This window comes from Puma concolor, chromosome C1 (genome assembly GCF_028749965.1).
Source record: "Puma concolor isolate L17-30 chromosome C1, mPumCon1.1.hap2, whole genome shotgun sequence".
Lineage (NCBI taxonomy): Eukaryota > Metazoa > Chordata > Mammalia > Carnivora > Felidae > Puma > Puma concolor.
Window position 1 is genome coordinate 216,382,084 of NC_141674.1, and position 24,748 is coordinate 216,406,831.

Here is a 24,748-nt window from a genome sequence, read left to right on the forward strand (position 1 = left end):
CTCCAGGGGCGCCTGGGTGGCTCAGTCAGTTAAGCAGAGGACTTTGGCTCCGGTCGTGATCTCACGGTTCCGTGGGTTCGGGTCTGTGGGTTCAAGCCCCACGTCGGGCTCTGTGCTGACAGCTCAGAGCCTGGAGCCTGTTTCAGATTCTGAGTCTCTCTCTCTCTCTCTCTCTCTCTCTCTCTCTCTCTCTCTCTCTCAAAAATAAGTAAACGTTAACAAAAATTAAAAAAATAAAACTTGGCGGCTCCAGCTTCTTGCAGCCTGACTGCCAGAAAGTGGCACCTCTGAAAGGTCCCACAAATAGTTCTGAGACCCTCGAAGACCCCTCAATGTGCCCTCCACCGGCACCGAGCGTTGTCCCTTTCTCCTTCATCCGCTCCCGCTTGTGAGGGGCTGTGGCAGGGGAGACCCTTGGAGAAGTTTGTGCTGCCCTTTGGGTACCCCGAGGTCACCAGGGTCCCTGCCCCTGCCTCTGTCCGCTCGTGCCGTGTGACCCCCTACGGTTGTCTTTCCATTCTTGGTATGTCAGTATTATTACAGTTCTGAGCGTCAAAGATGTTTCCAAGATGTAGTTTTTGTACACAAGCCTCCAGAAACGTTTTTATCCAACTTTTTCAAAATCTGGCACTCTTAGACAAGATGCCTTGTAAACCCCTCTCCTCTGTGTGTGTCTGCTTGTGTGCACATGTGTGTGTTAAATGGGCTAGGTTACAAAAACAGATTTTAAAAACTGTTTAATTACTGCGTATACCTCAAAAAAGCGTTTACATGTGACCGAGGCGCAGAGTAAGATAAATTAATCTTAAGATAAGTTGTAAAGTTACCATCCTTCCCTTTATTTATTTATTTTTTAAAGTTTATTTCTTTATTTTGAGAGACTGAGAGAGAGACAGAGAACGCCGAGGAGGGGCAGAGACAGAGGGAGAGAGAGAGTCCCAAGCAGGCTCCACACCATCAGCACAGAGCCCGACACGGGGCTCGATCCTAGAAACCATGGGATCACGACCTGAGCGGAGATGAAGCGTAGGTAGTGTTATGGACTGAGCCACCCAGACGCCACACAAAGTTACTCTCTTTGCCTTTAAAATTACTCACTATGTTATGAGGGTGCATTTTGGGCCACTTGTACACCCCATTCCTCTCCAGACGCTCCCGGCTGGCGTCAGCATATTCAGCGTCTGTGCGTGCTTGCCCGAATCTCCTGTTACTGTGGTGGTTGGCAAACAGTGACGATTTCCATCATTCCTTCAGCAGTTATTAATTGGCATTCTCCCGTGAGGAAGAGCGTCTCCGTCTCATTTGTTTCCATCAGAATAGACTCACCAAGTGCGCGTTTATTCCATGAATTATAATTATTGTCAGTATTCGTTTTGCTGCTCAAACGGAGCTCAGATAATCCTCTTTGTTTTCTGAGCACTTCCTTATTTTCTGGGACAACGGATGCCCCCAGGTCGATCGCAAACCCTTCCTGCCGGGCCCTGGAATCGGCCTTCTCTCCCGGGAGCCTGGCTCTTTTTAGCGCTGAGTGGTGTTTAGCGACCGAGACCTGAGCTCCGGGTTTACTGACTGCAACTGTGGCATCTGTCGTTGCCTCCAGGCTGCGTCAGCAGACAGAGCTGGGACGCGTGTGGGTACACATGCACGCTCACACGGGCATCAGTGTTTACCTGTAAACAGGTGAACTCGCCCGGAGTTCACCCTGATACGTCCCCGTCCAATACGACACTAGAGTTCATTCTAGCCTGACTCCTTTGACAGCGAGAAGCCCCGCTCCCCTGTCTCTGTATTTCTCGCCCTTTGTCCGTTTCCCGTGCATAGCCAGTCTCCTGCTCTATGCCCCTGGGCCCCCGTCAGACTTCCTTCTAAGGTCCCGGCCACTTCCTTGCCCCACCTGTGTCTTCTGCCTGCTGATCGCCTCCTTGGCCCCAGGCCCCAAAGCCCTGCTGGCCCTGGCCCCTTGAAAGGGAGAGCAGGGAAAGGAAGCAAACCCATCAATATGGTTTATTTTAAGTTTCTTTATTTATTTTGAGTGAGAGAGATAACACAAGTAGAGGAGGAACGGGGGGGGGGGGGGGGAGGGGAGAGAGAGAGAGAGAGAGAGAGAGAATCCCCAAACAGGCTCTACACTGTCAGCACAGAGCCCGATGTGGGGCTCAAACTCACGAACTATGAGATCATGAGTCAGACGCTTAACCCACTGAGCCACCCAGGTGCCCTCTGATGATTATGTCTTAAAGAGAAGAAAAGGGGCACCTGGGTGGCTCAGTGGGTTAAGCCTCCGACTTCAGCTCAGGTCATGATCTCGCGGTTTGTGGGTTCAAGCCCCGTGTCGGGCTCTGTGCTGACAGCTCGGAGCCTGGAGCCTGCTTCGGGTTCTGTGTCTCCCTCTCTCTCTGCCCATTCTCTGCTCACGCTCTGTTTCTCTCTCTCTCTCTCTCAAAAATAAATAAGCGTTAAAAAAAAATTAAAGAGGGGCGCCTGGGTGGCTCGGTCGGTTAAGCGTCCAACTTCAGCTCAGGTCACGATCTCACGGTCCGTGGGTTCGAGCCCCGCGTCGGGCTCTGTGCCGACAGCTCAGAGCCTGGAGCCTGTTTCGGATTCTGTGTCTCCCTCTCTCTGTGACCCTCCCCCATTCATGCTCTGTCTCTCTCTGTCTCAAAAATAAATAAACGTTAAAAAAAAAAATTAAAGAGAAGAAAAAAAGGAGAGGGAGGGAAGGGCAGGGCTGACTGGTTTTTAAGGAGACACATCCTGGGGTCCCTCCTAGGCCATATAGTTGAAGAGGAATTTCTAGATCTGAAGTTGGCCTCCAAAGCTCTTCCCAAACAGGACTATCCCCTCCTTTTTCCTCATTAAGGGGCACTGACATCAACCAAGTTACTAAAACCAGAGATCTGGAGCGTCCCTCACTAAAACCAGAGATCTGGCCCCTTGTCCCTCACCGACCCCTTCCCTGGCTGCTCCGGGCACAGCTCTGGCTCCATCCTGGCCCCTGGCCCTCCACCACACCTCCCCCGTTTAAGCACCAGAGTGGGGCTGCTAGGCTCCCCGCCCCGCAGACTCTATCCTGCCCTACACTAACTAGCCAAACTGACATTTTCAAAAATGTGAATCTGATCAAGTACACACGCACACGCTTTTAAATGTCTTTAGTGGCTCCAAATCAATTTTAGAACAAAATCCAAACTCTGCAAAGCCCCCAAAGGTCTCTCTGCTTCCTCCTTCTTCACCCAAGTTGGGGCCTGCAATTCTTAGGAAGAGGTGTTGAGAGAGAGAAGGTTGTAAAGGATTAAGAACAACCCCGAGGGCAGAAGGAAGCCAAGGAGAGAAAACAGAGGGAAGGCAGAGGCGGTGGCCAAAGGGAGGTGGGTCCCAGCTGCAGCTGGCAGCAGAGGGGACAGCGGTGTCCAGCCCCTGCTGAGCTCCTCTCTGAGTAGAGGAAACACTGCTGGACCTCAGAGGTCAGGAGGTGATGCCCCAGAAACGGAGGCTGGGCCTGGATGTTCCCCCTCCCTCTGCTCCATTGGCACGGTGCCTCAGGGGATGTGTGGGAGCCCCGTGTCTGGGGGGCCACGAGGCCTGGGCTGAATCCAGCCCTGCCCCCACTGCCCCTCTGAGGCCTCCAACGCCTCTCCAGCCTCCAAGGGAAAATGGGGACAACAGTGACACCGGCCTCCCCACAGCCCTCCCGGCCCCTTCTTCACAGCAGCCAAACTGTATCGTCACCTGCTCAAGAACCTCTAGTGACTTTCTCCCTGAACTTAAATGAAATGCTTTGCTGTAGTGGGATAACGAACACGGTCTGGGGCTTCTTCCCCCGCTCCGTAGTACTGTCTCGTCCTCTGCACGGTGACTGCATATGCTTGTTAATTTAAAGCGATTGTATATGCTTGTTAATTGGCGGAAGCTTGAGGAGGAGGCGCCTTGCAGCAGTGGCTTCCTGGCTCCCCCGTCGGATCCCACTCTGCTCCCTGTGCTGGCTTCCTCCTGTGTGTTAGGGCTCTTTCGGTTCCCCATTTAGAGATCCCAGACAGTGCTGAAGTTAAAGTTACCCCCTGGGAAAGTTTAGCCCATCCAGCGCTCTGGCCTCCCTGCCCTGCTCACCCTTCCTCCGGAGGGTGTCTGAAAGTCGCAGTTATTTCTGGACATACCACATTTCTCAGAGTGCACAGCCCTGAGTCTCAACAGACTGGATATACAGCTGCCCTTTGTCTCAAAGACCCTGGTGGTGGTCTCTTCCTGAGCCCTGGGGCTGGGGCTGGCCCTCTTCCCTTGCTGTACCTTCCCCAGGAGCACTGTACCTGGGTGAGCTCAGGGGCCAGATGGTGGGGGAAGAGGCCTTTCCCTGCAAGGCCCAGCCTGGCAACCCGCATCTCTGTTTCCTTCTGCAACTTTTCAAACGCGAGGCCTGTTTTATGCCATGAGCACATCTCCCCAAACAGAGGTGGGGCGGGTCATTACCCTTGAAGGGGCTTCAGGGACTGTTTGAGGCTGAGCCAAGCAGGGTCCCTTTCCTTCTAGGACTAAGAAACTTGTCGGGAGGCAGGCATCGCTGGGTGAGGGGACGAGGGCTTTGTGGAAATGCTAGTGCTGGAAAGTGCCTGGAACATTCCAGAGACGAGATTGTAACGGAGACAGAAGAGACCGGTGTTCTGTTTCACCATCTGAACTACCCCCTACCATATTTTTTCCTGTGTGACTTTTGGTGATGAACATCAATTCATATCCGTTCTGTCGATCCCACAAATCCCGAGAGGCGCCTGTCTGCTCTGTGCCCACACGCCGTAAGTTGACAGGCTGACCTAGCGCGGGAGATGCTTCGCTCTTTGCATTTTCAAAGTCGAGCTGGTATGTGCTCTAGGTGTCTGCCGAAGAGAGAAGGAACTCACTCCTGGTGGCAGGGGAGTTGCCACAGAGTGGAAAGCCGGTCATCCATTGGCAGTACCCTGCGGAGGGTCTATAATCACGTGGGGCTCACGCTCTCAGTGCAAGTCTAACGTGGGGCTTCAGGGTTTCTCTGTTTCAAAATGACTCGATAAATCTCCTCAGGAAGGCAGTGGCTGCGGAATGCGGAACAAAGTCTGGAGGCCCCAACAGTCAAGGATGGAGGGCAGCCCCCCTTCCCCGAAAGCGCGGCCGGTTCCCTCTGCCCATGTGAGCGCTGCCTTCCCACTGCTTCCCTGGGGGCCCAGCCAGCACCGCCTGCATGTGCCGAGGCTTTTCCGGTAGAGCCCACCTTCGCTCCCTCCCCAGCCCTGGTTTCCAGCTGGTGGAGGGGAGGCACAGCCACGTGAGGGTGCAGGACGGCCTGTCCTGGCCACAGAGGGCCACAGCTCCTGCCGGACAGCCCTCTTGGGGTTCCTACACCTGCCCCCCTTCGTGGGTGGTGCCACAGGGCGGCAGCTGGTCCCCTGTTGCTGGCTCCGGAAGGCTGTGCCCCTCTCATTGGTATCCCTGCACTCCCATCCACTAAATTCTCCCCCAAGGCCCTGATGTCACGTGACATCCGGCTCCTGCCAGGACCTGAGTGATACATACAACAGACTTCTTGTCAGCATTTGTAGGTGCAAGTTGTTGGAAAGGCAGCACTTTTGAGGGAGGGCTGTGGTCCTGGGTGGTGAGAGGGGGGACCTCCCCACTGCCAACACCGCCCCACCCCGTTTCTTTGTATCCCCCTGCCCCGGACCCACATCGGGTCCTCTCTGACCATCTCTCCTGGCTCCAGATACCCGGATCCTACCCCGACTCCACCAGAGCAAGTCCATCCAGCCACTAGTTGCTGGGACCTCCCACTGTCAGGGCCCCCAGACCTGGCCCCTGACCACAGGGTACGTGGTAACGTGGATATGAACGTGACCTGGCCCCTATCCCCGAGGGACCTCAGTGTTCCTGCTGGCCCACGGTCAGCGCCCTGTTCACCTGGAAGCCCTGACAGCTGACTCCCTGCTCCTGTCATTGACTTGACAGTGTTTGCTAGGTGGCCCCCAAGTCTGGCTCTCCTCTGAGCAGCCCCATCCCCTTGCTGGCCACACCACCCCACCCTCTTGGCCACCCTACCTGAGTGGAGAGCCTTTCTAGGTCCGGCTGAGGAGCAGGAAGGCCACAGCTGGGCTGCTCCTTTCTGTGCCTGCCAGGTGGGGACGCCCACCTCCTGTCTGCGCTGCACTCCTCACCCCTGCACCCCACCCTCAGCCTGGGCCAGCTCAGGAGCTTATAGAATCCTGGGCACCCTGACCTTTTTCTCTTCCTGTTGCTGTTCTAGAATGTGCTTTGAACATAAGTTATTCCAGGAGTCTCTGCGAACCCCTTCAAATCTTAGTGCCAAGAGCAAATACTGATGAGAACAGTTCCTCCTCCGGAGAGACCCTGACTTTGGCCTAATTGGCATCCTGCCATCCACGTTTCCTCCGCGTCTGTGTTGCCTGTTGAGACAGGCTGCTCACTGTTGACCCACACGTGCACAGCGTGTCTTCACTCCGCGTGGGATCTTCATGTAGACCTGCCCCCTGGCGAGCGCCCCATGCCTTTCCTGGGTGCTTCCCTCTCAGAAGTGGTGGGGGAGGTGCAGGAAGGCATCCCCTCCCCCCAGGAAGCAGTGCCTTTCAGTGACCATTCACTGGCTTGCGCGCCCGTCCCCAAAGACGGTCCTTGAGGCCGGGGCTCAACCTTCACCGTCTGCCTTCCTGGGTTTGCCAGGCCCTGCCTCCCTGGCCTCCGTGAGCCGTCCAAACACAGGCAGGGTCCGGCATGTCTGTCCCACCAACAGCACTCTGCATCTGCTTCTAGCTGCCTGGTCCTCCCGCCTGCCTCCTGCCTCACGGGATCTGTAGGGATTAGATTCATGTTAGGGGGCCCTGTTCCTCTGCGTGCTTAAGACACTGTATTTCATCAGTTCTAAGACGCTTATTTTCTCGCATTGAACGTTTCTGAAATAAAACGTGTCCATGCTTAATGGCGGATCATAGTTTACGCGTTAGCCTTTTTAGGGCTATGCGTAATAACGTGTATCTTAGCATCGATGCCTCTTAAGTCCCACCTCCAGCGTGCCCCCCTCAGACGCACATTCCTGGCAGAGAACCCTCTTCCACACTCGCATATGAGCCGTTTCCCTTTGGCTTTCTTTGGTGGTTTCACATCCTCGTTCCATACGCCTAAAAGCTTGTCGTCCATTAGCTGCAAATTCTTTGGCAAGGTGACACTCACCACGGCCGCTTTAATGGAAGTGAGTTCATCGACCTTGCATCATGTCAGATTATTGTTGTTATTCTGCTCATTTTTGGTTTTGAACCTATTCTTGTTGCTTTTGAGAAGGTCTGCTGCTCAGAGATTTCTGGTTCCATAATGTTTGAAAGAGATTGCTTAACATGGGGCTTTGCGACAATAGGGAATGTATTGAAAATAATCTTTAAAAAAACCCCTTTGTTAAACTATAAATTTACTAACTGGCTTAAACAGCACAGTCACACACACATAGCCTCACGTACAGATTTACACGCGCGTGGTGCAAATGCACAAACGAATACACTTGGAGAGACAGAGAGGCCACGTGGAGAGCCGAGGTGAAAGTCAGGTGGATTCTTGTTGAAGGCAAATGCATCCTCACTACAGCATGGGGTTAACCACCAGGAGCAGGGCCTCAGGGACAGGTCTGAGTCCTGGTCTGTTCCCAGAGGTCTGGGTCTGTCCCGGTCTGGGTCATGCTGCTTCGTTTGCTATCCCAATCCCACTTACCTGTAGCCCTTCGTGAAGACCTCCAGTCCAAGCAGCCACCCCCAGCCTCCCACGTCAGTCCCAACCATGCTGGAGTAATGGGTACCTGACTTGGAGGTGGGCAAGTCAGGACGGTCCGGCCACACTAAGCCAGACCCCCTGCGTTCGCCCACCTGGCAGGCTTTCCATCCCCCACCCTATTGTCCTGTTGGCCTTCCTTCCCACCTGTGGTCAGTCCCAGCCCCTTCAGCAAGAAGGCTGCTGGCAGCCCCCAGGGGAGCATTTGGACCTCTGGTTTCAAACTCCAGCGATGGCACCTTCTCAGCTTATTGTAAAATTCCATGACTGACAGCGGGCGCCTGGGTGGTACAGTCTGTTAGGCACCCGATTCTTGATTTCATCTCAGGTCATGATTTCACGGTTCATGAGATCGAGCCCGACATCAGGCACTGCGCTGACAGCATGAAAACTGCTTGAGATTCTCTCTTTCCCTCTCTCTATGCCCCTCCCCTGCTTGTGTGCACTCTCTGCCAATATAAATAAATAAACATTTTGAAAATAAATAAATAAAATTACATGACTGCCGTGGACAAGATGAGTGTTATGAAAATGCAGATGAACTTAGTGTTAGGACCCAGATGGCTGTGCTCTGACTCCAGGGAAGCCCCGCCCAGAAAGGGGCGTCCTTTTGTATCATCCCTGTGCCCACCAACAGCCTGGTCCCTTTCCCCTGTCCAGCTGCACCAGGCTCACTGCTCCTCCCCAGAGCCCGGCTACATCTCCCTCCTCCACCCAGGGCAGCAACCCCACTCAACCGCTTCTTGGCTGGATCCGGAACACCCGGGCTCACACTGTCCACGTTTGCCCTCTGTGCCAGAGGGAGGGAGAAGTCCAAGATGCCTCTGGGTTTCTGGCTATGCCAGTGGGGACATGATGCTGCCATTCCTTGAGACAGGGAGCACGAGGAGAGGCAGGCAAAGTACTGGACAGGAAGGGTGGACAGGACTTGGGGACACGGTGGGTTAGGAGGGTAGGGTACTGCATTCAAGAGAAGGTGAGTCTCCTTGCGGTTCTCACATCCAGCCCTGCCGCCTGATGGCTTCTTGGTATGGGCGGGGCCTCAGTGGGTGGAGCCTCCATTAGCAATGCTGGCTGCCCAAGGCCCACCTTGAATTTTTTGCTGGAGCCACTGTACAAGCAAGAGGAAGGAGACCTGGCCCCAGGGCATTTGAACAGCACTGCAGAATCACCTGCGGGCTCCTCTGTCATCAGCAACAGAGATATAAATCAGGGAAAAATACTGTGCTGCCTCACCATTTTTCTGAGCTTTGATAAAACAGAATTTTAGCAAATGAAAATATTAAAATTAAAGCAAAACAATTGCCAGAATAGATTGCCTTGTGTTTAAAGATAAATTATCTTGGGCGGGGGGTGGGGGTGGTGAGAGGAAATAAAAATAATTCCCCAACAGAACACACATATACACACAGTCTAGAAAAACTTATTCCCATGTATTAAAAGTAGGTCTAGGGTGCCTGCACATCTCAGTTGGTTGAGCATCCGACTTTGGCTCAGGTCATGATCTCATGGTTTGTGGGTTTGAGCCCCACATTGGGCTCTGTGCTGACAGCTAGGAGCCCGGAGCCTGCTTCAGATTCTGTGTCTCCCTCTCTCTCTGCCCCTCCCTCACTCACACTCTGTCTTTCTCTCTCTCAAAAAAAAAAAAAAAAAAAAAAATTAAATTAAATTAAATTTAAAAAAAGTAGGTCTCTTGGGGTTTGGGACTACAGGTGAGTTCTTTTTTAAAAAAAGGCTGTATTTTCTAATTTTGCCATAATGAAAATGTATTCCTTGTATAACCAAATGCTTTTTAAAATAAAAGTTAAAAAAAACAAACAAAGAAAAAGAATCTTTAAAACTGTCCTATTTGTGCCTTTTGCAGACTGGCTCTTGGGGCTGCTGGTTCCAGGATGTGAGGGTGTGGGCGTGGCGGACAGACACTGCGTGGGAGCCCAGGGCTTTTTCTGGATCGAGGTCACTCCCTCGGCCTTGTTGGTCTCTGCTACAGGTGGCCTTTGTGGTTAGGTGATGTCCCAGCCAGTTCAAATGTGTTTCTGTTTGGGGTTCTGTCCTCAGGCGTCCGAAGGTGTCCCCATGAGGTTCTTCACCAAGCTGGACCAGCTCATCGAGTTTTACAAGAAAGAAAACATGGGTCTGGTCACCCACCTGCAATATCCAGTGCCCCTGGAGGAGGAGGACGCAGGTGATGAGCCAGAGGAGGACACAGGTAGGAAGGGGTGGACGGGAAGGCAGAAGGGGAACAGGGACCCTCTAAGCACTATGGGGGGAGAAGCCCCGGGATGTTTCTTTCACTACAAGGCCTTGTAGATTAAGTGAGTCTGATTATCAGAGGGAGAGAGGGTGATGTGGTGGCTAAGGACAAGCTAGCAAGGTAGCTCTAGGGTCAGACAGACCTGGGTCAGACTTCCTGTTCCCCAGCTTCATAGCTGTGTGACCTTGGGCAAACTACTTAACCTCTCTGAACCACAGACTTCTCTTAAAGAGACAGTAAAAATAATATGTACCTGTCGGGGTGTCACCAAATGAGTCAATGAATGTAGTACACAGTAAGCACTCAATATATGCAGCTCCCATCCTCATCAAAATAACTAGCTGCATTTCACTGTAAAGAGAATGGATGAGGAAATACTTGTAACTAACTGGAAGGCCTGTGAGAGAGGTGTTTCTTTATATCATCTCTAAAAGGAAAAAACAGTAGAGCCCCTGAAAAGTCTGTGAGAGTCAGGCCTCCCCTTAAAACCGTGGAGGGCCACAGACCAGTCAAACAGGAGCCCGGCAGAGGACCCTGCAGCACAGAACCCCACCTGGACGGCACCCTTTTCGCCTCAAAAGTTTGCTTTCTGGGGCGCCTGTTCAGCTTAGTCAGTTAAGCGTCCGACTCTTGATTTCAGCTCAGGTCATGATCTCATGGTTTGTGGGTTCGAGCCCCACACTGGGCTCTGCACTGACAGTGTGGAGCCTGCTTGGGATTTTCAGTCCCTCTCTCTCTGCCCCTCCCCTGCTCGCGCACTCTCTCTCTCTCTCTCAAAATAAATAAATAAACGTTTAAAAAAAAAAAGTTTACTTCCTAAAAGAAAACCTGAGATAAGTAACTGAGCCCTTCAACTGGTCAGGGTTCCTCCTAAGTCCCAGGGCCTGGAAACAGGTCCCCTGGACTTGCCCCCCCTAAGAGGGGGCAGGTTAGACCAGAGATGCTGAGGTCCCTGGGCTGGCTCCCACCCTGTCCCTGCAGGCTGCTGCCCGCCATGTGCTGGGTGCCCTTTTCACCCCACTCCCACGGGCTGGCTTGTGGGCCACGGGCCCATCTTCCTCCTGACTTCCTGGGGACCCACTCTGAGTGGTTGCACAGTTCATAGACCGCCTCAGCAGAGGAGGTGAGGGCCAGGCAGAGTGATGGAAAAGGACCGAAGCTCCGTGGAGACTGAGACGAGGCCCAGGCAGCCCGTGTCCCTTCTCACCTCCCTCCGCTGAGTAAGAGGCGCCCTCATCTGAAATAGCCCCAGATGACGTGTTCCTGGGCGAGTCCAGGGTCACTCACCTGCTCCATGCCACGGCCACATGTCCCCCGGCTGTCCCCAAGGCCTCGGCCTTGATGCTGAGAAGCCGTCTTGCAGAAATGCCCTTCACACGCTGGTGTCCTCACTCCCAGCACACCTGATGGCTTTCCGGGGATGGCTGTCTGGAGAAAGACCCCGGCACCCTCACTAGCAGCTGGGAAGAGAAACCCAGTCTCGTGACGGCTGGCTTCACTTCCCCAAAGGAGGCGCAGTTGTGGGCTCGAACCCAAGCAGTGTGACAGTCACCCCCTCCGCCCGGTCCAGGGGTCTGATTTGGCTCAGGTCTCAAGGTGCTGCCAGTCCCCCAGGGCTCAAAACGCACTCATATCACCGAAAGAACCCCAGGCCACGGAGAGTGTGACGAGCTCATCCTTTAAAGATAATGTCCCCGGGGCAGCCCTGTGGCAGGGGGCCCTGGTGTGGCCATTCGGTGTGGGAGGAGGCCCCAGACAGGAGGTCTTGGACCCAAGGGGCTCGGATCCCTCGTCCATTTGTGCTGTGCACAGGAGAGCAGTTCCCCTGAGGGTGAATGTGCAGGAGTCCTTTCTCCCAGGCCAAATTCAAGTTGTTTGTTTTATACTTCAGTTCTCTGGGTGAAGGAGGCCCTCGCTTTCTCTATTTGTCTCCTAGGGTATGGTGGGGAGAGAAGGAACAGCAGAAGCTGGAGGGAAAGCAGAGGAAGGGGGGGGGTGGGAGAGAGAGGAGCCGGGCCTGCTTGCTCCCCACCCTTGCGCCTCCTGTCTGGGGAACTGGGCCTGTGCCCCATCCAGGGCTCCTGCCTCAGCCCCGAAAGCTGGCCTTCCCGCTGAGGCTGCTGGCTCCACCTGTCCAAGGCCAGCAGCCCTGCCCGGTGCCCAGCTGGCGGGTGTTTGCTGAGCGCCTCAATGGGCCAACCTAGCCGCATGGCCAAAGACTTCTAAGACCGGGTCCCTGTCATCAGCAGGCCCCCCATCTAGTCAGGGAGCAGAGACAGAGGGGACCATGCAGGCACAGATGGGGTCTGTAACTGGGCGCAGCGGCCTGGACCCCCCCTCCCCGACACGGGAGGGGTCACTACGCCAGAGACCCTCTGTAGCGGGGGGTGACCCTGAGAGAAGCGAGTGCTCAGACCAAATGGCGTTCCTGCTCTTCTCTTGAGTAGAAGGTGTCCTGTCCCCTCCTGAGCTGCCACCGAGAAACATCCCTTTACCTGCCGGGCCATGTGAGGCCAAGGAGGCCCCTGCTTCCAGCGAGAATCCGAGAGCCACCGAGGTCAGCTGGTCGAGCCTTTCCGAGCTATTGCTTCAGCGACTGCAGAGCATAGACACTAGTGGGTGAGTCCCTCCACCACGTGGCTCGCGTCTCAGAGGCCCGCCTCCGTCCCCACCACGCCCTGCTGCCTGGCAGGAGCTGGTTATGGACGGACGAGCCGTCCTCCGCTGCGGAGGCCTGGTCCAGACGTCAGGGGCCTATGCTGTGATCCCCTGCCCGGGGCTCGCCGTGAACCGCACGTGGCATCCTCTCGCATCACAAATATCGCGACTGCCGTGGGGTCCATGGAGTCCGATGGGCCACAGAGGGTTCACTGCAGGCTGGACCTGCCATGTGGCCCTTTCCTGCTCTGGGCCCAGCTCCGAGGGGGCCACCTTGGTCACCCGTACATCAGCCAGATCAGTGTCTCTGTGTATGGTATGGGCTGTGATCTACACCGCACGCCTCTCCTTTCTCCGTGGGACATGCAGTCATTCTAATTCTTTAGAATCTCCTTGATTTGAGTCCAGGCTCCCGGGATCTTGTCCCGTATGTAGGCCCACACTGGCTCCTACGGGTCCGTGTCGATGAGACCCTGCAGCTTCCTTGCTGTGTCCTCCTGTGTCTCTCTCAGCAGGCCCAACACTTCCCCTGCTGGATGGTGGCAAGTGGGGGTATCGTGTGGGAGGGGTGGGAGTTGTGTTACAGACCACAGGCCCTGAGTACAAGACCGGCCAGGGCGGGTGGCCTTAACAGGAGGGAGCTCTCTGAGGGGAAGGATGCCCCAGTGCCCAGCACATTGCCTGGCACGGAGGAGGACTGCCCAGGTGGTGCTGAATGAGCTAATAAGTTAGTACGCGGTGACTTCCGTGCATTAAGAATCTTAAAAATATGTTTTTTTGTTTGTTTCTTTGTGGGAAAAAGGCCCCCTCAAAGAATATCGAGGGGCTGATGCAGGGCTAATTAGCTTCAGGGCTAATGCAATCTCTCTAGCCTGAAGGATCAGTGAGGACAGCTCTCCCACCATCCGATTTGGCAAAATACAGAGGAAATGCCTCAAAGTACACACGAGCCGCCTGGTTGCTAGGCTACCTGGTGTTGTTATATTTCCACTTTGAATACCCCTGGATTCTTCTGTAGGCCCACCAGGTCACATCCTGTGTGCACTCCTTGAATGACTTGTGTTGTCCCTGAAATAGCTAAATCCCCAATGTTTTCAACCTGTCGAGGTGTTATCACCCCTACTCCCTCCTTGTGTGCACATAACAACTACTTAGTAAACCATTCCGTATAGAGCCATCGTGCAGTTTCCACGAGGGTCTGTTTCTCTCCAGGGTTAGATGCTAAATGGACTGAGCTCCTTGGGGAAATAGGCTCCCGACTCCCTGGCATGTCCTGGTCAGTCCCTCCTCTCTAGGGACAGGTGCTCTCTCGGGCCGCCCGGCACAGTGACACAGGACGAGGTGTGCAGCCTCGAGAGAGAGGGCAGGGGGCGGCTGGGGGCTTGTGTGCTCTCTGTTTCTGCTCCTCAGCTAACACATGGCAGTGGGGCCCTCCTCACACTTCTGCTGGAGCTGGGGATGAGTAAACGGAGCACGGTGGCGGGACCACGGAAGCAGTGACACAGGGCTTGTCCTCTGTGCTCTTCTGGGTCGTGGAAGACTGAGATTCTGCCTTGTGTTTTTTTTTTTGTTTTGTTTTGTTTTTTTTTTTAATTTTTTTTTTTTTTCAACATTTATTCATCTTTGGGACAGAGAGAGACAGAGCATGAACGGGGGAGGGGCAGAGAGAGAGGGAGACACAGAATCGGAAACAGGCTCCAGGCTCTGAGCCATCAGCCCAGAGCCTGATGCGGGGCTCGAACTCACGGACCGCGAGATCGTGACCTGGCTGAAGTCGGACGCTCAACCGACTGCGCCACCCAGGCGCCCCTGCCTTGTGTTTTAAAGTCAGTCTGTTTTAGGGCGCTTGGGTGGCGCAGTCGGTTGAGTGTCCGACTTCGGCTCAGGTCACGATCTCGCGGTCCGTGAGTTCGAGCCCCGTGTCGGGCTCTGTGCTGACAGCTCAGAGCCTGGAGCCTGCTTCGGATTCTGTGTCTCCTTCTCTCTCTGCTCCTCCCCCACTCTCGCTTTGTCCCTGTCTCTCTCTCAAAAATAAAATAAACATTAAAAAAGTAAATAATAAAGTCAGTTTGTTTTGCATGGAAAATAGCTTTTTACATGAAGGACTGCCTTTTGATTATTCTTCGCTATAAGACAGCCTGCACAGTCTTTTGTGCAAGTTAATTAGATCTAATCAGGCCATAGTTAATAGTTATTATGAGACTGCTGAGTGAAATCAGGCTTCTCTGATAAACAGAGTTCGCATCTTTTTTTTTTTTAATTTTTTTTTTTCAACGTTTATTTATTTTTGGGACAGAGAGAGACAGAGCATGAACGGGGGAGGGGCAGAGAGAGAGAGGGAGACACAGAATCGGAAACAGGCTCCAGGCTCTGAGCCATCAGCCCAGAGCCCGATGCGGGGCTCGAACTCACGGACAGCGAGATCGTGACCTGGCTGAAGTCGGACGCTTAACTGACTGCGCCACCCAGGCGCCCCTAGAGTTCGCATCTTTATGTGAACACTTTCCTATGACAAACGTCCTAACAAATACAGCTTCCTATAACAAGCACTCGTGGTCTCAGAATTATGAGTCGGTAGTCTTTGGAACCGTTAAAATACATACCTTACTGCCGTGGGAGTGACTTTGTCCTTTTCAGAGACAGACTCAGGCAGAAACTGGATTTTTATGATGTCAAGACCCAGAATGAGTGTAGATTAACCTTCAATGTGATGACAGCCGGTGTGTAAATAGTTGCTGACTTCTCACTCTAAGTCAGTCCGAATGACCAATGGCCGAGGGCCTTTCCAGCTTTAAGGAAAGCTTAAGAGCAACAGCTTTCCAGTCTTTCAAAGATCCTGTGGCACCAACTTGATTATATGTCAAGGCTGGAACAAAGATTTTTAAAGCTTGTAATAATTTTTTCACACAGGCAGATCAACAACCTTTAGTCTCAGCTTGCTCATTTGTAAAATAGGAATAATAACAATAACAATAACAATAATAATAATAATAACTGCCTCCTAACATTGGTTTGGAGACTAACAGGGAAATGGGGCATTAAGTGCTTAGCAGAGTGAGTGCTATGTTACGCCCTGGAAATATTTGCTGTGATTATGATTTGAATCATTACAGGAACAAAGACTCTAAAGTAACCCAGGGGCGCCTGGGTGGCTCAGTCGGTTGAGCGTCCGACTTCGGCTCAGGTCATGATCTCACGGTCCGTGAGTTTGAGCCCCGTGTCAGGCTCTGTGCTGACCGCTCAGAGCCTGGAGCCTGTTTCAGATTCTGTGTCTCCTCTCTCTCTGACCCTCCCCCATTCATGCTCTGTCTCTCTCTGTCTCAAAAATAAATAAACGTTAAAAAAAAAATTAAAAAAAAAATAATAAAGTAACCCAGGGTGGGGGCAGGGGGGTGGCAGGAGGGGGAATGTGCTGGGAGAGAGGATACAGAGGGACCATTAGATTCACGTGATGGACCTGGTGCCACACAGCCTGGGCCCTGCCTCTGCTGGGCCGTCATGCACGGTGAGCGAGTCCTGCCAGCATGTGCGTCGCCCAGAGATTGAGGGGCCTGGAGCCAGACCCGGGAGGGCGAGGGCAGGGCACTGAGCCGGGCACCCTATTCCCAGCCCATCACTCATCACCGAGACTTCCCCTTGGAGCCCAGCACAGCTCAGAACATCCTAAACACAGAGCTCCAGGTGGCCTTCGACTGTGAATTTGGAGTTGGGAGGTGAGCTAGAACCATTTGCCAGCTCTACACTAAGCATCACTCAGCCCCCAGGTGCTGTCTTTAAAGGCAAAGGAGGTAGGGAAACAAGTCAGCTGTACATTTTCCAGTTGTTTTGTCTCCTTTTTAAAGGATAAACATGTTTATGGAAATGTTTATTTCCAACCAGTATCACTTCCTTCCAAGTATGGGCTTGGGAAAAAGCCTTTATGGCAGGATGAAGAGGCATCCTCCCTTGCCGACCCTTAAACTTGCCCAGACCTGCTTCTCGACCCTTTCCCTGAGACCAGGGGAGCCATCCAGGAGCGTACACGTGTTCTGAAGGACGGCATCTCGGCCGAGATGCAGAGAATGATTTCTTCCTTTACGGTTGGGCTTTGCAGCTAAAGGAACAGAAGCAGTATGTTTCTCTTTCTATTATTTTCAGGCTTCCCGAAGAGCATCTTAAAGCCATTCAAGATTATTTAACCACTCAGCTCGCCCTGGATTCTGACTTTGTGAAGACAGGCTCCAACAGCCTCCCTCATTTGAAGAAACTGACCATGTTCCTCTGCAAGGAGCTCTATGGGTAATGGCTCCGTGGGTGTGGCCATCCCCCAGGGGCGGGGACAGTGGGGACAGTTCCCGGGGAAGAGATTCAGCTCATTAGAGTGAGCCGGGCTCTCCGCCTGGCTGTCCAAATACCTCAGCTGTACTCGGAATAATAGGGCAGAGTTGGCAGAGGTTAGAAACCTTTGTGGTTGTTTCAAGGTTTTGTTTTCATGGTATTTAAACTGTGGCCTTTTTTTTTTTTTTTTTTACTGAAGTTAATTTGAGGCCAGTTGCTGTGGGAAGGGGTGAGTGGGAGCCCTTTCACACTTGCTCAGGATCCAGCAGTAAGACTTTTGCACTGTCCCTCCTTGCTGCAGCCAGCACCTCGGACAAGCACAAAAGGGCTCTGAGAGGAAAGAAATTAAAGTCAGCCAATCTTCTGCATGGGTGGGGACGGCCCAGGGTCGCCAGTTTGTCTTTTTTTAAGGGAGCCAGGTCTCCAAAGCTTTCATTCTCCAATATTGAATTCATTGAATGACCAATTGGGAAAAATTCTGATTTCTTTTAGATTTTGAAAATGTTATGGTTTAACTTAATGTTAAAATTAACTTCAAGCTTCAGTACATTTTAATTGTTAGAAGTACAAAATTAAGGCTGCTGTGCTATCTGAAGAATTGACAGAGGGCTATTTTAAATACTTGGGGAAAAAAAAACCCAGAAAATACCATTCACAAGAAATCATAAGGAGCCAAAACAATCCCATTTTAAATGAAGGGTCAACATTTTGGTGGGGAAAATGGCATTTCATGTGGGTGAGGCTTTTTCGGCCTATACCATTTCCTGTGTATTTTATTATAAACTTACAGCAGCTCCAGAACTCTCTGGTCAATTTCTCTGCTGCCATATCCATCTTAGCTTAGCTAATATGCCAAAAAGAATCTTTCATCATCAGTAATCAAATTGAACTTTCCTCTGAAAGGCTCTTAAAAGCACAGTCAGTACATTCGGTAAATTTAACAAATAATTTTCTTTGACAAATGGAGCACACTCATCACATTGGCCAGTCGGGTTTTGTTTCAGTGAATTGGCTTTCAACTCATGTAGTTTCAGCCAAGTGGACCTAGAACCATTTTTATAGATTTGCTTGGAGAGAGATTTTTCCACTTGATACTGTTGTTATAAATCAGGTCTCACTAGGAAACACACACACACACACACACACACACACACACACACACACACACGGCACTTTTTCTTTGTAAGAGACACAGATTCATGACGACTGGGAACAAGCTTTTATTTCTGTTCCAGTGGAGATCCTGTTCTTTGCTGCTTCCTTGTGTGGGAGGAAGTACATCTCCAAGTCTCTCCGCTGGCTCCCCCCGCCCCCCCACCCCAGTCACTTCTACACCTTTCCCACCTCACTGCCACCTGCACTTTCCTGGATCTGGGTCGCCTCCCTTTCTGGACACAGCAACTTCCCCGGTGGGCCTGCCTCTCTGTGCTGGTGGGAAAGCTTCCTTGGGCTTCCTGCTTTCCCCGTCTCTCTTCACTGAACACTTAACTTCCGGCTAGAATTAGAGACACTGTGATGTATCTCACTGCACACCTGTCTGTCTTCACCCTCAGAGGCAAAAGCATTGGAAGACTTGGTTAACTGGGGGATGGAATTTTAGAAAATCTTACATAGAAGCAAACTTATGTTTCCCCTTCCACACCTCTGAACGTGTGGGTTTCAAACTGCTTTGTCTGGACCAGGTCTTCAGTTCATTCATTCTGTCAGTCAGTCATTTACTTAACCAATGTGTGTGGAGGGCCCCCCTCTGAACTTCTGGGTACTAGGATCCAGTAAAAACACAATGAACAAGCCTTCTGTTCTTTGAGACCTTGTTGGAGCTGACGTCTCAGGAGCACCATAGTAGACTAATTCTGTAAACAAAGATAATTTTAATAAGCATTGTGACAAAATAAAACAGGTAAAAGTGACAGAGACATTGGGTGGGAGGGTGTCAGTGTCCTTTGGGGGTTAAGGAGGCCTCTCTGAGGTGGTGATAGAGCTGGGACCTTGGTGACAAGGGGCAGTTATAGCCACCCAGCAATTTCGTGGAGGGATGTCATGAAGAAAGGTCCCGAGGCAGGAATGAGGCCAGCCTGCGAGGAACAGAAAGTCTGTGTGGCTGGAGCACAATGAGGGAAGGAAAGTGTTAGTGGCAGAGGCTGGGGACAGGCGGGTATGGGGTGGGCCAGACAGGATGAATTTGAGTTCAGTCTGAATTTTAGATACATCACAAATACGTTTTTAGTGTAAGTATATGCCATGCAGTGCTGGGATATACTTATACGAGTAGATTATCCATTATTTATCTGAAATTCAAATTCAACTGGATCTCCTGCGTCTTATCTGGCGGCGTTAGGCAGGAGCCACAGCAGGTACACCTCACAAGACTCTCGAGGTTTTACAGGATTGTGCCATGATCTGAGTTCCAGCTGCGGAGAATGGATCTCAGGAGGCTGGCACAAAGCAGGAGAGCAGTTCCAAACTCAGGGACTGTGATGCGAGGGCAGCTCATGAGAAGGGAAGGCGGGGATGTGTCTGGGTTGCTTCCTGCTGAGTCCCGGGGTTTGGGACAATGCCTGGCACGTGGAAATGGCTGATAGATGTTAGTTCAGTATGATGACCCTGGACGTGGGGGTGTGCAGGCACTGACAGTAGTGTGACCTGGGGCATGTGTGGATGCTGGGGCTGGTATACATTTGCTGCCTGTTTGGATGCAGGATCGGGGGAGAGGAACGGAGGGCGACCATTTTGGTGTGAGCAGCTGAGTGGATGGGGATGCCAGTTACTAAAAGTGAGGAGGAGGGTGTGGAGCTGGGGTGGGGGGGGCACCTTTCTCAAGCTGCAGTGGGCTTGAAGCACTATTAGGCATCCCACCAGCTGAACCACCAACCTTGGAGTTATGCCAGAAGCTTGGAACCCGGGAGACCTCAGGGCAGGATCTACATTTGGGACTCATTAGCGTGCAGTTGGCACTTAAAGCCTTAAAGAGACAGGTGGGGTGAGGTCACCACAGGGGGAAGGTGCATGGAGGAGAAGGGGACCCAGGTTGGACATTTAGATGTGGGGTACAGGAAGGAGGAGCCAGAAGAGGGGCTGAGTGAGGGTAGCACCGAAGATGACTGGGTCCATCCACTCAGACGGCCTGGCTCGACAGGAACATCCCGAAGTGGGAAGGTGACAGAGAACTGAGGAGCGAGAAACAGGGCCAGAGCCTCCCCTGCAAAACGTCATGCTGAGTGTGCGCGTCTGAACGTCAGCGGCACAAGGGCTCGAGGGCGATTTGTGACCCAAAGTTAGATTCCCTAGAAGCAGACAGAAACTTTTCCAGAGAAAAAAAGAATAGAGAACAACGTCACCAGAGTCTGGAAATATTTGGTAATGCTTAAAATGGAGAAATGAGAAGAACTCCAAGTGGAATTTTAAAGTAAAATGTCCAAGTGTGGGAGAGGGTATTTTATCTATTAATGAGAGCAGGGTTAAGATTTTAATAGACAAATAAACCCGAAACAAAAATACGTCACCCGCATTACAACTGCTTCATTGGAGGCCATAAAAATAAACCCATAGTTTTCCTATCAAATCTGAAAATTAAATCACAAAACAGCAGAATGTCAGGGAAGTATATATAGAAAACACAGGAGAGCTAACTAAGCTTATAGAAAGAATGTGTGATAAAAAATTGTGATAGTCTTTGGAAAGAGGGCATTCATAGAGATTCAACTTAGAGCTGGTAGGATGGGCTCTCGAAGAAGCAGGAAAAAACAATGCATAATCAATGGCTGAGTATATAAAAGAAAAAAGTATTCCCAGGCTTATAAAGGACCTAAATCCAGGTATTGAGAAGCCTCATAAAGATCCAATTAGCAGAACAACCAAATAGCACCATCTAAATCTCTCTCTCCTTTTTTTTTTTTTTTTTTAACATTTATTTATTTTTTGAGAGAGACAGACCATGAGCAGGGGAGGGGCAGAGAGGGAGGAAGACACAGAATCCGAAGCAGGCTCCAGGCTCTGAGCTGTCAGCACAGAGCCTGACGTGGGGCTTGAACTCATGGACTGTGAGATCATGACCTGAGCTGAAGTCAGATGCTTAACCGACTAAGCCACCCAGGTGCCCCCTCTCTCTCTTTTTGTTAATGTTTATTTATTTTTGAGAGAGAGAGACAGAGACAGAGACAGAGCGTGAGCCAAGAAGGGGCAGAGAGAGAGAGAGGGAGACACAGAATCCGAAGCAGGCTCCAGGCTCTGAGGTGTCAGCACAGAGCCTGACGTGGGGATCGAACCCACGAACCGAACCATGAGATCATGACCTGAGCTGAAGTCCCACACTTAACCGGCTGAGCCACCCAGGCGTCCCTAAATCTCTTCTTACAAAGTTTCCAAACTAGAAGGGAAGATGAATTCAGAAAGTAAATAATTATAAACAGCACCCTTACTTTAAAAAATGACAATATGTAATATCATTCCCACTGCCTGATAATACAATATAAATTCTGAAGCAGTATCTTCAAGGAGACGATTACTGACCTGGAATGAACGGAACATAGATGTCATTCAAGAGCACAGGGAGTCAGGGTGCCTGGGTGGCTCAGTCAGTGGCACGCCCGACTCTTAATTTCGGCTCAGGTCACGGTCTCACAGTTTGTGGGTTTGAGCCCCGCGTCGGGCTCTGCACTGACAGTGCGGAGCCTTCTTGGGATTCTCTCTCTCTCTTTCTTTCTCTCTGCCCCTCCCCCGCAAAATAGATAAATAAGCTTAAAAATAAAAAGAGCACAGGGAGTCTTTGCAGATTTTAAAAACTTGTAAAAATGTTCTAATCACATGTGTTTCCTTTAAAAAGGATCTGAGAATTTTTTTTCCAGAAATCTTAGAGTGCTGGTGGTCCTAAAAATAAGAGCCCAGCAGCTTACTGAGCAGCTGGATATGAATACACCCAAAGCAAAAGTGTTCATTCTATACTCCCAGAACACAACATGACAAAAATAGAAATAAATAAGAAGACTAGCCACAACCACCCAACCATCTGCACACTTTCAGATAGCCTCTTAAATCACAGCTAAATTAAGGAAAGAACCGACACACGGGGTACCCTTTATGGGTAGTGTGGGGGCACTGAGTAATCAGACCACCGCGTAGGAGAACTCTGTATGGCACAGCCAAAGCACTACTTGGAGGAAAAGCCATAGCTTTAGATGCTCTGTTAGGAAAAAGGGGGTAGGATGAGTCAAACACACAAACTGAATCCAGACTGTGAGTCTCTTGAAGGTTATCGTGGGTCAAGTCCTAATAGCCTTGCTATTTCCCACATCCAGCAAAGTACCAGAAACATGTGTTTACTCAGTGCTCATGAACGGAGATTGAATGCGTGCTGAGTATGTGTCATGCACTGTTCCAGGGATGGAGACACAGCAGTGACCCACACAGAGTCTTTTAAGAGGTCTCTGTCTAGCAAATAAACAATAACAACAACTGTTAGAGGGGGTATGGTCAAAATAAAAGCAGAAATAAATTAGGAAAACAGTCAGTTACCATTTTAAATATTAGATGGACGCCTGGGTGGATCAGTCGGTTGAGCATCCGATTTCAGCTCGTGATCTCCCAGGTCTTGGGTTGGGTTTGAGCCCCACCTTTGTGCTGACAGCTCAGAGCCTGGATCCGGCTTCGGATTGTGTGTCTCCCTCTTTCTCTGCCCCTCCCCCACTCGCTCACGTGCACGCTCTCTCTCTCAAAAGTAAATAAACATTAAACAAATTAAAAAAAAATTTGGAAGCATAAGAGACTTAGTAATCTGCATTAAAGATTTGCAAATCAAGAATACAGTGCACGGGGATGGGACGCCTGGGTGGCTCAGTCAGTTGAGTCCGACTTCGGCTCAGGTCATGATCTGGCAGGTTCCTGAGTTAGAGCCCCTCATCAGGATCTGCGGTGACAGCTCAGAGCCTGCTTCAGATTCTGTGTCTCCCCCTCTCTCTGCCCCTCCCCTGCCCACACTGTCTGTCTCTCTCTGTCAAAAATAAATAAACATTAAAAAAGAAAAAAAGGGGCGCCTGGGTGGCGCAGTCGGTTAAGCGTCCGGCTTCAGCCAGGTCACGATCTCGCGGTCCGTGAGTTCAAGCCCCGCGTCAGGCTCTGGGCTGATGGCTCGGAGCCTGGAGCCTGTTTCCGATTCTGTGTCTCCCTCTCTCTCTGCCCCTCCCCCGTTCATGCTCTGTCTCTCTCTGTCCCAAAAATAAATAAAAACGTTGAAAAAAAAATTAAAAGAAAAAAAAAGAAAAAAATTTTTTAATTAAAAAAGAACATGATGCACATTGACATGGCTACAGATCTTCATATTATAGTTAAATGGAACAAATATTTTACATACAATATGAAACATAAAAATTACCATGAGTGCCCTCCTTTGAAATTTCAAGAAGCAAATGAGGACCATAATCTATAAATTATTCCTGAATGGCAAAAAACACCTCATTCAGTCTTCAAGAAAAATACAATAGTCAAGATAGCAGCCTGAAATAAAACGGTATCCATTTATTAATATAAATGTTTAATATTTCAGTAATGTTTTAGTATATATAATTTAGTAATATGAAAAATGGAGGCTTAGATAAAGAGCTCACTTCAAAGAAAAGTCAACATAAAACACCATCATTTAGTAGATTAAAGATGAAAGAATCATTTGCATAGGTATCCTAACAGATGTGTGATTTTTAAAAAGTCATTTCTGGGGTGCCTGGGTGGCTCAACTCGGCTGAGCATCCAGCTCTTGATTTTGACTCAGGTCACAACCCCAGGGTTGTGGGATCGAGCCCCAACTCTGCCTCTTCTCTGAGCTTGGGCCTGCTTGAGATTCTCTCCTTCTCTCTCTCTCACTCTCTCTCCCCCTCTGCCCCTCTCCCCACTCACTCTCTCTGTTAAAAAAAAAAAAGTCATTTCTAATTTTAAAGCATTTTACAAATGGAATAGAGGGCTACTTCCTTAGTAATGCAATAGGTGTCAATGTAAAACCAATTACACTCGACAGGGAAACAGTAAAATCATTCTATTAAACATTCTAACAAAAGAGGGGCACCTGGGTGGCTCAGTCAGTTAAGCGTCCAACTTTGCTGACTTTGGCTCAGGTCATGATCTCACAGTTTGAGTTCAAGCCCCGCATCAATCAGCCTGTCAGTGCAGAGCCTGCTTTGGATCCTCTGTCCCCCTCTCTCTGCCCCTCCCCTGCTTGTGCTTTCCCCAAAATAAATAAATACTAAAAAAAAAATTTTTTTAACAGAAGAAAAAGGTGCCCTTTATCACCTGGTTTTGTGTTGTATGGGAAATTTTGGCCAAAGTAAGATGAGAAAAAGAAGGGACCACCAACATTTCTAGACACATCTGGGAGCCAGTCAGATTTGTCAAGATTTTACAGTTTAAAAATAGAAGGAAAACCAGCATCATTCTTAGAAAACCCTAAGGATTCAGCTTGTGTATGTGTATTTGTGTTTTTAGGAAAACATTTTTAAAAAGGAGAACAATGAGGGACATCTGTTTGACGTTAAAACATGTTCAGAATTAGTGCCTTGGAAATTTTTTTATTTTAACCCAGAATTCTTGTATGAAAATGATAGTTTAAAGGGAATACTGCTGGGGCACCTGGGTGGCTCAGTGGGTTAAGCCTCTTCCTCTTGATTTCTGCTCAGGTCGTGATCTCATGGTGGTGGGAGGTGGGATCCAGCCCATGTCAGGCTCCACTTGAGATTCTCTCCCTCT

The 24,748-nt window shown here is 50.6% G+C and overlaps 1 protein-coding gene across 1 annotated transcript in view; it reads left to right on the forward strand.

The window, feature by feature from the left end:
- INPP5D (inositol polyphosphate-5-phosphatase D) overlaps positions 1-24,748 on the forward strand; it is a 125,489-nt gene that overhangs the window by 44,839 nt on the left and 55,902 nt on the right. The window contains exons 3-5 of the mRNA XM_086719963.1: positions 9,850-10,000; positions 12,493-12,664; positions 16,841-16,981. Coding sequence (XP_086576089.1) covers positions 9,850-10,000; positions 12,493-12,664; positions 16,841-16,981 — 464 coding nt within the window. The remainder of the gene's footprint in view (positions 1-9,849; positions 10,001-12,492; positions 12,665-16,840; positions 16,982-24,748) is intronic.